At 47.9% G+C, this 14,233-nt stretch overlaps 1 protein-coding gene across 4 annotated transcripts in view; it reads right to left on the bottom strand.

Moving 5' to 3' along the window:
* The window catches only part of LOC306998039 (NACHT, LRR and PYD domains-containing protein 3-like), a 59,780-nt gene that overhangs the window by 3,516 nt on the left and 42,031 nt on the right, over positions 1-14,233 (bottom strand). For 2 of the 4 annotated variants that reach the window (XM_079611772.1, XM_079611771.1), the window contains exons 11-12: positions 5,845-6,018; positions 5,167-5,328 (exon numbers count right to left, since the gene is read on the bottom strand). In XM_079611772.1, the coding sequence (XP_079467898.1) occupies positions 5,167-5,328; positions 5,845-6,018 (336 nt within the window). Of the gene's footprint in view, positions 1-5,166; positions 5,329-5,844; positions 6,019-11,230; positions 11,923-14,233 lie in introns of those variants that run through there. The other 2 variants (XM_079611774.1, XM_079611773.1) reach the window with 1 other exon arrangement.

Here is a 14,233-nt window from a genome sequence, read left to right as displayed (position 1 = left end):
GATGCTGAGGCCATCAGACCTAGCATTTTCTGAAAGCTCTTTAGAGGGAGAACAGCGCCGCAGCGGAATGAGCTGACTGTGCGCTGGATGCGCAGCACGCGCTGTTGTGACAGCTGCGCTGTCATCGACAGCGAGTTCAGTTCCAGTCCCAGAAAAGAAATATTCTGACTGGGGGATAGCGAACTCTTTTCCCAGTTTATTGTGAGACCGAGATTCTCGAGGTGACTCAGCAGCAGGGCTCTGTGCGCCACTATCTCTGAATGAGATTGGGCTAGGATGAGCCAATCGTCCAAATAGTTCAGCACTCGAACACCCTGCAGTTTGAGGGGAGCGAGTGCTGCGTCCATGCACTTCGTAAATGTACGGGGTGCTAGAGACAAGCCGAACGGCAGGACTTTGTACTGGTATGCCTGGCCCTCGAAGGCGAATCTCAAAAATCGCCTGTGACGTGACGCAATCTGTATTTAAAAATACGCGTCCTTTAGATCTACTGACACGAACCAGTCTCCTTGGCGAACATGCGCAAGGATTTTTCTGGTCGTTAGCATTCTGAACTGGCGTTTCACAAGCGCTCTGTTCAGCTGCCTCAGATCTAGTATGGGTCTTAGACCCCCGTCTTTTTTGGGTACCAGGAAGTATCTGCTGTAAAGCCCCCCTTCGCTCTGAGCCTGAGATAAAGGTTCGATAGCCCTTTATCTCAGAAGTTTCTGAATTTCGGCTCGAAGTAGGTGTGCTACATTCGAATCTACCGAAGTCTCGGCGCGCGCCGTGTGGCGGCGAGGGCGTCTGCGAAACTGTAGCGAATAGCCTTCTTTTATGATGTTTATCACCCATTTTGAAACCCCGGGAAGCTTCTCCCATGCATCTGCACGTGTAGCTAGGGGCTGAGTGAAAAGCACGCTCTGATCGACTCGCGATACAGCGGCTTTCGTGAGCTGTGACAGAAATGTCTTGCTCGCAACATCTGAGGCCGGGGCCGCGCTTATGAAAGCGGGCAGAATGTCCGTGCTCGACCCCTCGACAGCATTTAGGTGGGAGAGGGAGGGCTGGACGGGCTCCGTAGGAACCGTGATGCTTGTGTGGGAACGCGGGCACTGGGGACCGAGCACGTTTACCACCTTTATAGCATCGCTCGCCGGAGCAGAGCGCCCTCACGCAGGTTTCGTTTTTACAGAAACCGTGCGATGAGCAGGAGGTAGCATTAGTGGGCACAGGGTAGTGGGCACGTGTGCTACTTTTAACGCGCAATCGAGCTGGGTCGATTTTATGTGCGCGGGCCCTGTGTGTGGGGCCGTGTTTGTGTGTAGGGATGTGCACATTACAGCGGGCAGATTTACTACACAAGAAACACCATCGGCCGTGGCCGGGACACCAGAAAATGCACTCTTTAATGGATTTATCTGGGTAGCCGTGAAAATGGCTGTTGTGTGCAGGCAAGCGGCCAGTGAGACACGCCTGTTGGCTGCAATGATCGCTGGCACAGTCGCTTCGCTTGGGACTGCACGAGCGGTGAGCTTCGGTGAGGGTCCGGCCGCAGCGAGACTTGAACACCGACGCTTCCCTAGCAGTGCTAGGATGTCTTCGGGGGCTCTGGCTTCAACGCTACCTTCTGTCGCGGGCCACGCGACAGGTGAGTGCCGCCATACTCCGTCCGATGGCTTGGGCCGCAGAATTCGAAGCGCGCAGAGCCAGGTCTGTAGCGCTTCTCAGATCCACCACGCAGATCGCATCGGGCCCGTTCTCATCCAGCTTGCGGAGGAGATCGGCCTGGAATATCTGCAGCGTCGCCATGGAGTGCAGCGCTGACGCGGCCTGTCCGTTGGCGGCATAAGCGCGACGGAGCAGGGATGACGTCGTGCGGCAAGCCTTTGAGGGCAGCGCCATCTTAGCTCGCCGTCCAGCGGAGGGCGGGCATAAGTGGGCCGCGATAGGCTCTTCGACCAGCGGGAGGGAAAGGTAGCCTCTGTTCTTAGCGTCGTCAACTTCGGAGAACGCTAGAGAAACAGATGACCTCGTCCTCGTGGAGAACGGGGAAGTCCAATCTCTCGCGACCTCCTCGTGAAGCTCAGGAAGGAAGGGGGCGGGCTTAGACGCAGGCGTAGACTTTTCCCCGGGCAGAAAATAGCCATCCAACCGGGTGTGGGGGGGCTGCTCGGGCGAAACCCACTCAAGGCCAAGGCTCGCCGTGGCTTGAGTGAGCACGCGGATGAGCTCCGCCTCGATGCTCGCTCTCTTTCCTTTGGTCGCGGGAGCGGGGGGCGCGAGGTCCGCAGAGCTCGCCCAATCCTCGCTGCCGGACGCCAAGACAGAGCACGAGTCCTCATCCCTCAGCATGGCGTCGATCTCATCCCGTCGGGGATCGAAGCTGAAGAAGCCGAAGAAATAGTTTGCTGGCGCGCCGGCGAACATTGGCGGCTAGGGGATGGTTCAGGGTTCCGCTGTGCACGGCGCTTTTTACGGTTCTCCTGGAACGACGCCAGGCGAGTCCGCAGAGTCGCCAAAGGCAGAAGTTCACAGTGATGGCAGCCGCCATCCGCAAGAGCGATAGCCGCGTGTTGCTCACCCAGGCAGGAAGCGCATATAGCATGACGGTCCCCGTCGCTGAGCGTTGCACGGCATGAGCCGCAGGAAGGCATCCTCGGAGAAGACGGCTTCCGGATACAAATAACACGTGTGAGTCGCGCCGGCGAACTCACACACACTCAAATGGAGGCAAAAGGATATAAGCGCCGGAACGCGCAGCTGGAAGCTCCTCTCCCGCTGAAGTGCTCTCTCGACGGCGCAGCTTCTCCTCGGATCAGCGAAGTAGGTGTTTCGCTGAAGGATAAAAAATCAGAGTTCATAAGCCTGTGAGCGGAATATATAGCCCTAAGCCATGCCCGTTTCGGCGGGACGTGACGCGGGAGGGCGCGAAGCGCCCTCATTGGGTGTGACGTCACTCTAGGGCTCGCTCCATTGGCTTAAGCATTTGCCGCACAGCAGCCAATAGGCGCGCGAGCTGTCTCGCCTAGGTCTGTATGCTGTGGCAATGCGCTTTACATTGATACAAAATTAAGGATAATTTTTTGCTTCAGTATTCTCGTTAGGGATGTCCAGATCCGATCACGTGATCGGAAATCGGGCCCGATCACGTTGTTTCAGACTCGATCGGAATCGGACGTAACCTCCCGATCAGGACTCGGACATATATATATTCATTATTTTTATTTTTTGACACACACATCTATAGTTATGCGGTCGCACAGAGTTTAGACCCTTTTGACTCCACACAGAAACAGCAACGCGTGCTTTCATAAGAGCTTTGTTCAAATGTCTCAGATCTAATATAACGTTAGGTCTGAGCGCTCGGTCCTTCTTGGGCACGAGAAAATAACGGCTGTAAAAGCCTGACTCGCTCATAGAAGGATGTATCGGCTCTATTGGCCCTTAATTTGCACAACAGTTTTGCTATTTCTGCGCGAAGTAGGTGTGCTACTTCTGGGTTCACGCTCGTCACGGTACGGGCTCGGAAGCGCGGGGGACGGCGGGCGAACTGCAGCGTATAGCCCTGTTTTACAACGTTCAGCACCCATTCTGACACGCCCGGGATCGCTTCCCATGCTTTCGCACGCATAGCTATAGGGGCAGAATGGTCTCCGTGTTCTGAGCGCCGCACTGCGCGGGCTCGAGAAACTGAACCGGAGGTATCGGTGCGGCGCGCGCGCCCTCGTTCGCTAAATGCTGCTCGCTGACTACAGCAGCCTGCTGTTTCACATTTAGTAACTCGGTCGCTAGGGACGGAGAACAATTTGAGGCGCAAACAGAGGTGCTTGTGAGCGATATAGGGGAAACAGTGTTCATATATTCAAAAATATGAACATCCTGGATCTGTTTTTTCACTCTTTATTCTTTTTGTTAACACTTTACAATAAGGTTTGTTAGTTAACATTAGTTAACTACATTAGTTAACATGAACTAATAATGAATTGCACGTATACAGCATTTATTCATCTTTGTTAATGTTAATTTCAACATTTACTAATACTTTATTAAAATCTTGTGCACATTAGTTCATGCACTGTGAACTAACATGAACAAACAATGAACAGCTGTATTTCTATTAACTAACGTTAACAAAGATTAATAAATACAGTAACAAATGTATTTTAGTTCATGTTAGTTAATACATTAACTAATGAACCTTATTGTAAAGTGTTACCTTATTTTTTTATGTATAATAGAAGTATCGGATCGGGACTCGGTATCGGCAGATACTCAAAATCAAATGACTCAGACTCGGACTCGAGGGCAAAAAAACCTGATCGGGACATCCCTAATTCTCGTGGAAAAGGATTTTCCCCAATGCGTTGCTACGACAACGCAGTACGAGAGTATCTCTCGTAAGAGAACATCAGTGTTCAGAGGAACAAAGAGCAAATTATTATATTTCAATTAAGTTTTTTTGAGTAAAAATTGAATTCCTGTAATCAGATTAATTACTGACTTTACATGATCCTACATAGATATGTGTTTTTAAATATAATAGATGTAAAACCTGAATAATGTTCACGTGTGTGTGTGTGTGTGTGTGTGTGTGTGTGTGTGTGTGTGTCGGTGCGACTCCTATTGAGTCTCTGTAAAGGAGTAACTAATGAGTGTACGGCGTATGGAATAAACCACAGGGAGCAAATACTAATGTTACTTTGAGTTCAAACACACACCTTTAGTTAAAGCCGCTTGTCCTCTAGTTTAAACATGTCTGTCGGCTCTTAGTAAATCACTGAGAGTAAAGTAAGTGTAGAGGAGTGTGACGAGTGGCTCGTCCCAGTAAAAACACACTGGAGACAGAGACATTTCTCCTGTGAGCTGAAGCTGGACCTGCACTGAGTTTAGCAGGAGTGCAGCGCTTTCCTACAATCTGACCAAGTCTGTTTTCACACTGAAATAATTCACTTCTACTGACACAGTTCATAAAGCAGGTGTTGATGTGTAAAGCTGTGACCGTGAGCTTCTGTTCTCTTTCCTCCTGTGTTCAACATTTCAATAACTTCACATTGTGTTCTCACACAAACCCTTTGTTGCAATAAAGCTGAATGATAATTTCCTTTCACGAATGTTTGAAAGGTGTGTTCACATATCAGAGGAAAATGAAGATGTCTTTAATATCTCAGAGTGATGTTTCCTCACCTCAGGACACAGTTTGAGTCTCGTAGCTCGTCTCTGAGCCGCTGCTTTGAGTCTCCTATATTATTGCCTCTCAGATCAAGCACTTTTAAAAACTGCAGTGCTTTTGAGTCAGTCAAAGACTGAGTTAGAGAAGAAACATCTGTAATGCCACAGCGACATAGACTAGAAAGACACAAACAGAGGAAGAGAGATTATCTTACAAACAAATCATGAATGTGAAGAACTTTACACAGATATATGTGAACTCAGACTCACTGTGAGATATTGAGAATAAAGTGATTTAGTTTAAAAATAACAATAGTTCACATCTATGATGATCATCTTATTGAAGAGCTACAGCAGCATTTAGTGTCCAATAGTCTGTTCTGAAACCCAGTCACACTAGTTCTGTGCGCTGGAAGACACGGTTTCTTCTCTTTCATTTTAACTATTTATTTGACGTCTCTCTTCTTTATTCTCTGTTGAAAAGGCAGATTTCTGCATGTATACAATCAGTACATTGTATCAAATGCTGGAAGTTAAACAATTACTATCTAGATAAAAAAAACACATAAAATGTGAGCAATAGGGAAACTCCAGAAAGTGCACTGCTGTAAACAATGAAACATAAGCCCTGCTGTCTTCAGATAAATAAACTTCAGTCACACTGTAATTGCTGTACAGTATAATGACACTAACTGTAGTTTCTCCAGCTTGAGTTGTGGGTTCATCAGTAGATCACTGAGGTTTTTCACTCCAGAGTCTCCTAGTGTATTCCCGCTCAGGTCCAGTTTTCTCAGGTGTGACGGGTTTGAGTTCAGAGCTGAAGTCACATCAGAACAACCTTCATCTGTCATATCACAGCAGCTTAACCTACATTAGCAGAGAGAGAAGAAAATAAGACAGAAGAAAAGAAAACTGTTTATTCTGTAACGTCACATCATCTTCATCAGCAAATAAAGCAGACAGAGGAAGAGAGATCTTCATCTTTATTTCACCAGATCACAAAATACTACGGTGAAAATGTGTGCAAAATATAATGTGAACTCAGACTCACTGTGAGATATTGAGAATAAAGTGTTTTAGTTTAAGGAGAGACACGGCAGGCAAAAACATCGGGTTTTTCACTGGAAAATTTTGAGATTTGGGGATATTTGTCTTCAATAACATGTCTTCTTTCAGACTTGTGGTGGAAAAAAGTCAGAAATACACATTTAGGTCTTTATTTTACTGCACTTTGTCTGTTTGCGTGTGTAGATTTCTCATAAATTCAACAAAAGTTGGTGTTATAAATCATCCGCTGCTCCGCGATCTCTGTCTGCTCCCTGTCATCACACACCGTTAGAAAGCTCTCTCTCTCCTGTACAATGCTGTCGGATCCAAATATGGTCATTTCCTGTTTATCAGCAACCAATCGTGAAAGTAAAAGGGGGATTTAACTCTAAATGTGCAATCTCATTGGCTGATGCAATCTTTAAAGGAGCGGTATAATGCCCTTTTCACAAGATGTAAAATAAGTCTCTGATGTCTGAGAGTGTGTGTGTGTGTGTGTGTGTGTGTGTGTGTGTGAAGTTTTAGCTCGAAATACCCCACAGATGTGTTTATATAGCATGTTAAAGGTGTCAATTTTTGAAGTTGAGCAATAATATGTAGTTTTGTGTCTGTTACTTTAAATGCAAATGAGCTGCACAGGGGGCGGAGCTTCAACAGCTTGTGTCCTTTTACCTCACACACACACGCGCACTGGAAATTTCTAAAACTTTTAGTTCATGTTCAACCCGGAGTCAGACAATGGTGGAGAGACTCAAGAAGAAGTGACAACATGTAGAAGCAACAGGACCTTTCTGAATGTTTAGTTGATGAATTTATGCAGCTGATGTGGAGTTAACTATCTTCTAGTCATTGAAAAGCATATTCTGTCATGATAATCTATAAACCTATATGTTCAGGAGGCAGGGTTTATGTAAATTTTAGGGTTGGTGATGTCACTAACCCGGGAGGAATGTCGTGTAGTTCCTACCAGCCGTTTGTTGTCGTCCTTTTCTTTAAAAGCAAATATCTTCCTTTGCTTTGAACTTTGAGCATTGTAACTTTGCAGATGTTGTTTATGATCAAACAGCAACATTACACACTAACTAAAGCTAGAAAAGTAAAAACATAATCAACCACCCCTTTAAAGTCCAGTTTCTCAAAATGACTTTTCTCTCATTCTCCAAGTCTGAAATCTCCACTTCAGTCGCACCGATATACACCAAACCTTCCAGTCTTGTGCCTAGTTATATTATGAATTTATTTATTAACTCAGATAAAACTTTTTTAAATATATGCAAATTAGCACATATTTGGTTTGAGTTCAGAGCTGAAGTCAGGATGAGACTCTGTTTCTCTGTAATACTGCAATTGTAAAGATTACCAGCTGGAGTGCACTCGAGAGCCACCAGAGGGCGCTCCACAATAGACTGATCACTTCCTCACAAACTACATTTCCCATACTCACTGCCCGGACTCATCAGCACTCATCATCTCATTCACCTGGAACTGATTACACAAACACCTGCAGCTCATCCACACTCACCCATATAAACCCCGTTCACTCTCAGTTAATTGCGAAGTATTGCATTGCCCCGGCTTTCAATTCCAAGCGGTTATCTCTGTGTTTGCTGTTCTGTTCCTGACCTTGGACTGTTGATACCGACCACTGATTGTTCTCCGCCTGCCCTGACCCGGATTGCCTATTGGACCTAGCCTTTTGCCGCCTGCCTCGACTTCTGCCTGTAACCCCGATCTGCCCTGTGTTCTGTCTGCTACTATTTGACCCTGCCTGTTGACCATTCCAATAAAAGCTGCAAATGGATCCCTCGGAGTTCGCTACGTCATTACAGAATACTTTGCCACTACAAGAATCCAGCAGCTTTTCCTGTGGATATCGGCCAGGCTTGGACAATGCACGTATGTTATTAACCCTTGAGCAGGGCTCTCGATCGCTCGAGGATTATACCCAAGAGTACTTACATCTTGCCTACTTTTCTGATATGCCAGACTGTGTGCTCATAGATTTCTTTTGTGAGGGCATTAATTCATCTCTCAGTCAGAGACTGAGCTTCACGTCGCGTCAGCCGATCCAGAGACTGAGCTTCACGCCAGCCGATCCAGAGACTGAGATTCACGTCACGTCAGCCGAGCCAGAAGTTTACATCACGTCTGCCCAGCCAGAGGCCGTTCAAGAGACTCGTCCAACCAAGACTGCCCTTACGCCTGTGTCTTCGGACAAGATGGTCGACTCTACGCCTGTGTCTTCGGACAAGATGGTCGACTCCACGCCTGTGTCTTCGGACAAGTTGGCCGACTCCACGCCTGTGTCTTCGGACAAGATGGCCAACTCCACGCCTGTGTCTACGGACAAGATGGCCGACTCCACGCCTGTGTCTTCGGACAAGATGGCCGACTCCACGCCGGTGTCCTCGGACAAGATGGTGTCTGTGTCTGTTCCTGAGCCGGTGTCTGTGTCTGTTCCTGAGCCGGTGTCTGTGTCTGTTCCGTGGTCTCCCGAGGTGTCTGTGTCTGTTCCGTGGTCTCCCGAGGTGTCTGTGTCTGTTCCGTGGCCTCCCGAGGTGTCTGTGTCTGTTCCGTGGCCGCCCGAGGGGTCTTCACCGCCGTGGCCGCCCGAGGGGTCTTCACCGCCGTGGCCGCCCGAGGGGTCTTCACCGCCGGGGCCGCCCGGGGGGTCTTCACCGCCGGGGCCGCCCGAGGGGTCTTCGCCGCCGCGGCCGCCCGAGGGGTCTTCGCCGCCGCGGCCGCCCGAGGGGTCTTCGCCGCCGCGGCCGCCCGAGGGGTCTTCGCCGCCGCGGCCGCCCGAGGGGTCTTCGCCGCCGCGGCCGCCCGAGGGGTCTTCGCCGCCGCGGCCGCCCGAGGGGTCTTCGCCGCCGCGGCCGCCCGAGGGGTCTTCGCCGCCGCGGCCGCCCGAGGGGTCTTCGCCGCCGCGGCCGCCCGAGGGGTCTTCACCGCCGCGGCCGCCCGAGGGGTCTTCACCGCCGCGGCCGCCCGAGGGGTCTTCACCGCCGCGGCCGCCCGAGGGGTCTTCACCGCCGCGGCCGCCCGAGGGGTCTTCACCGCCGCGGCCGCCCGAGGGGTCTTCACCGCCGCGGCCGCCCGAGGGGTCTTCACCGCCGCGGCCGCCCGAGGGGTCTTCACTGCCGTGGCCGCCTGCACAGCCTGCTCCGCCCCGGCCGCCTGCACAGCCTGCTCCGCCCCGGCCGCCTGCACAGCCTGCTCCGCCCCGGCCGCCTGCACAGCCTGCTCCGCCCCGGCCGCCTGCACAGCCTGCTCCGCCCCGGCCGCCTGATCCTCTTGCTCCGCCTGATCCTCTTGCTCAGCCTGATCTTCTTGCTCCGCCTGATCTTCTTGCTCCGCCTGATCTTCTTGCTCCGCCTATTGCTCCGCCTGATCTTCTTGCTCCGCCCCGGCCGCCTGCACAGCCTGCTCCGCCCCGGCCGCCTGCACAGCCTGCTCCGCCCCGGCCGCCTGCACAGCCTGCTCCGCCCCGGCCGCCTGATCCTCTTGCTCCGCCTGATCCTCTTGCTCAGCCTGATCTTCTTGCTCCGCCTGATCTTCTTGCTCCGCCTGATCTTCTTGCTCCGCCTATTGCTCCGCCTGATCTTCTTGCTCCGCCCTGGTCGCCTGCACAGCCTGCTCCGCTCTGGCCGTCTGTCCAGCCTCAATCTCCAGGCCCTCTTCCGCTCCACGTGCCTGGCCCTCCATCCCTCCCCCGGATCCGCCTCCGCGCCACCTCCCACCTAGACAGTTTTGGAGCATCTGGAAGCCGCTTTTTGGGGAGGGGCTATGTAACGATTACCAGCTGGAGTGCACTCGAGAGCCACCAGAGGGCGCTTGTTGTGGAAATTTATCAATATTCAATACCTGGATGAAGGAGACAAAGTCGATTCTCAAAAGATTAAACAAAGTATTTTATTTCTTGCAAGAAATAGGCGTTCAACATACAGACAGTGTCTAAGTATGAGAAGGCCCATGGCATTCTCACGCAGAGAGCATCTGACATGAGAAGGCGAAGGCTAGTCCCTTTCGCCAAGTTTATATACCCTAACACACCCTGAGTGGGTTGCATCTTGTCATAAAGATTTGTCTCTCGTTTACCTTAAAAGGAAACGTCTGTATACGTCCGTGTTCAAGATCTCGTCTAATCACAAATTCTATCTGAACAGATCAATGCCCTGTCTGCACAAAAACCCCCTCTCTCTCTCAGCCCCTGCTTTTTCACACCTATTGCCTCTCTTTAGTTCGAACAAAGCTGCACACACACATTTTCACACTTGTACAAAAAGTCACTTGCTACTTAGTTCTTCTTAGAACATATTGTTCCTGCAAGCTTATTCTAACTTATGCATCTCTAAATGTTTGGTTACTTATTTTATTATTGTGCTTCAGCTTATATGATTATATTCCTTTAAATGCTTATGAGTAAATAAAAGTTCAACGTTAATACAAGTTGTACCCATACAAAAGCAAAAGAAACACATCTAAATGTAAAATTTCCATAACAATCCCCCATATGTTCATTCAAAGAACATACACACAATTTTACATTTACTCTTCCATAATCATAGTAATTCACAACAGGTAAATTTTTCCATGGTTACTTAATTTCCTAGTCAAACTCATGTTCGCTCTTGTTCTCATAATCCTCATCATCATCAGCCACTAACACCTTAACTTCGTCCTCTGGTGCTCTATTTATCACTGTTGTGTATTCCCCTGGACTCATTCTCATTCTCATCATTGTTACAGTCCCTTCCTTAGCAGTGATTCTAGAAATACAGTTAATTAAACATGGAATCATTAAAAGAAAAATCAAAATGAAAATCAAACATCCGATTGGCATAATCGTACTTATTAACAATTTCGTCCACCCCTGCAGGCCCAAGAACCAATTATCTAGTGAAGATTACATTTCATCTGGAGTGGCTATGGCCATTTTCATGTGTTCTATTATGTCTGATACATTTTGATAGACGTCAGTCAAATTAAAACAAGAGGTTCCTAACATTTTGCATATTTTCGAATAAACCTCCGTACACATATTGCCCTTGACATGGATCCTTACAAAAATACATGGTCTTACCCCATTTTCCCTTTGTCATTTTCACCTCTATATGCTATCATCTCGTGCTAGGCTTACAGCCACACCAATTAAGAGGATAAGATTTAGTGACCTATTGCCACACATTACAACCTTGTCAGGCGAGAAAATGTTCTTGTTTGAACGATATCAGTCCCGTTTCTCGATGTATTTTTGGTCTCAGGGCAGGTCTAGTTGATATGATCAGACAGGTTATTTCAATGCCCACGCCGTTAAAGTTCCACAAAGTCCTTGATACAGTTCTGACCTCTCCTAAAATCGCAGGATCGTCTCTTACTATTGATTCGTCTGCTCTCCAGTGATGGTGGTTTTCAAATTGGTAACCTACGGGATGACAGGTCTCTGGTTAGTCTGATCTCTGTTTGGCACTCGTTAGCTTTGAGTGGGATTATTCTTCCGTTGCAGCTACCCGCAGAGCTGATGCTTCTCGACAGTGCGTCCCATGGCATCCACGAAGCCCTCTCCTCGACTTTCACCGCAGTGTGAGTTGTCAGCAAAACCTGGAATGGCCCCTGTCACCTTTCCGCCTTCCAATGCTTTCGTCTCAGATCCTTTATCAACACGAACTCTCCTCGGAAGCCGTGCAGGGCCGTCTCAGCTGGCTCTGGAACTGCTGCCTGGACCTGTTTTGAGATATCACAGAACACCTTATCCAGCTCAACACAATATTGCAACATGTCATTTTCACAAAGAGTGGTGTCAGGCAATGTTCGAGGATTTCGTGCCTCCCAGTCCATCTGAGGTGGGCGAGCAAACAGAATCTCAAATGATGAGAGCTGTGCGCGTCCCCTCTTTCTCATTCTCATGTAAGTTAGCTCCTCCCGCTTCCGGATGTACCCAGGAATGCTTCAAACTAAAATTGCACTGTTTACAAAATGTGAACCATTGCCACTTAATAATTTTTCAGGATTTGAAATTCCCATGGTGGGATAATTTCTTGTAGGAATAGTTTTGCCATTCCTTTTTTAATCTGCCTTTGTTGTTGGCATGGCTTCTACCCATTCTGAAAACATGTCGACTGCCACTACGCAGTATCTCTTTTTGTCAGATTGTAATAATTCAATATAATCGAGCATTACATTTGAGAATGGTCTCTGCGGCCTGGGATGGCCCCCTGTCTCATTGCCTGACCCCTGCCCACATTGTTAATACCACAAATCAAAACATCTGCTGCAAAAATCTGCTGCCACTGTGGAAAAAACTTTGGTAAATCAGTTATTTTGCATAATAGTAAACATCCTCCCTTTTGAGACATGGTCCAATCCATGCATCAAACTTGCATATACCTGAAAGAAAATGAGAAGGTAAACATGGTTTATTATTATTATTATTAGCTGGGGCCCCATTGTCCATTTTCATATTCACGGCCTGCCTTGTAAATCTCTCTTTATCATAGGCAGAAGCGTGTTGTTTCATCGCTTCTGTCACCTAGTTCCTCATTCAGCTGTATTGCTATGGTTATCTGAACAGGAAGTCGAGCTGCAGCCTTCGCTGCTAAACTCTGACACCCTGTTTTCCTTAGAAACGTCATCACTACCCGAAGTATGAGCCTGGCACTTACAAACTGCCACTTCCTTTTTAGTGGATACTGCATTTTCCTTTGGTCTATAGTCGGATTTGGTCTTTATTTGAATCGGCTCACAATCTGCAATCAGACATAATTTTTTATCAGTAGCCCATAAACATTTTGGAAACTCTCTCCAACCCGTCTGTTATGACAGGGAGTTGTGTTAAACTCAGTCTGTTTAGTTTCACTTCCTCATCCAACACTGTGACTGCTCTCAAACTCTCAGTCTTTCATGACATGGCTGTTTAAATCAAACGGTATTTTCACTTTGGCAGATCATTCTTTTTTTTTTTTATCTATTATGACCCAGTCGGTCAGTTCATGGCACCTGGCCATGAAGGGACCCGCGTCACGCCATTCAGCCTTCACTGGTTTGGCCAGCGATATGAGGCTAGTGCATTTTCCATGTCATAAAACACTGTCTGTTTGTCAGTCAATTTCACATTCAAAACACACCATTGGTCAGTCCAATACACATAGTCAGTCGTCACAATTTCTATGTCAACATTAAATCATCGCTGTGCATATTCATCATCATGATCAGTGCTTACATGAGAAGTGCAATGTAAATCTGAGTCTCTCATAGATTCAGAAGATGGCAACACTCTGTCATGAGCCGCTTTGTGGTCAGACATGTGTCAGAAATTTGCCATTCATATACAAACAGAGAAAAATCCTCTGTGCTTTCAGTTTCATGCGTCATTCTCATGTCAGCTGATAAGCCCTGATCACTACAGTAAACAAAAACACCCTACTTACAAAGTAAATCCCTTCGCATTAAATTCACTGGGCATAACTTAGTAATTAAAAAACAATGCACCTTATTATTTTATTTTTCCCCTTCAATTGAACACTCAAGTGTTTTCGAATATTGTTCTATGACCACATGACCAGTTGCACTTCTGGAAGAAGTCGTCTTCCCAGATAGTGGAACTGGTTTTTCAAACTTTGTCGCTTTAATTGCCAAATTGGAAGCTCCCGTGTCAAGCAGAAATAGTAAAGATACGTCATTAACAGTCATTTCTATCAAGGGTAAAGAAATATGAGTCTTATAGAAAACCCTAGCAAGCAAGTCTTCATTGCATAGAGCAGAAATCAGAAAATAAAGGTAAATTATACTCATCAGTTGGAGAGACAGGAACCCCGTCGCTCACCCCCTCCTCCTCCTTTCAATCCGCCTGATCCCCGCCTTCGCCGTGTGGGCATTCATAACGCCAATGTCCTTTTCGTCCACAATTAAAACATTTGTCATAGGGCTCTTTGCGTTGTTGTTGAAATGGTTGACAGTTTTGTCCTTTTCCACGACCACGTCCTCTCCTCTTCCTCTGCCCTTGCCTCTCTGGTTCATTTGGTGATGGTTGGAGTTG

This window comes from Phoxinus phoxinus, assembly GCF_949152265.1.
Source record: "Phoxinus phoxinus genome assembly, chromosome: 5".
NCBI lineage: Eukaryota > Metazoa > Chordata > Actinopteri > Cypriniformes > Leuciscidae > Phoxinus > Phoxinus phoxinus.
Note: the sequence above shows the minus strand (reverse complement) of the source record. Positions and strands in the feature narration are given on the sequence as shown.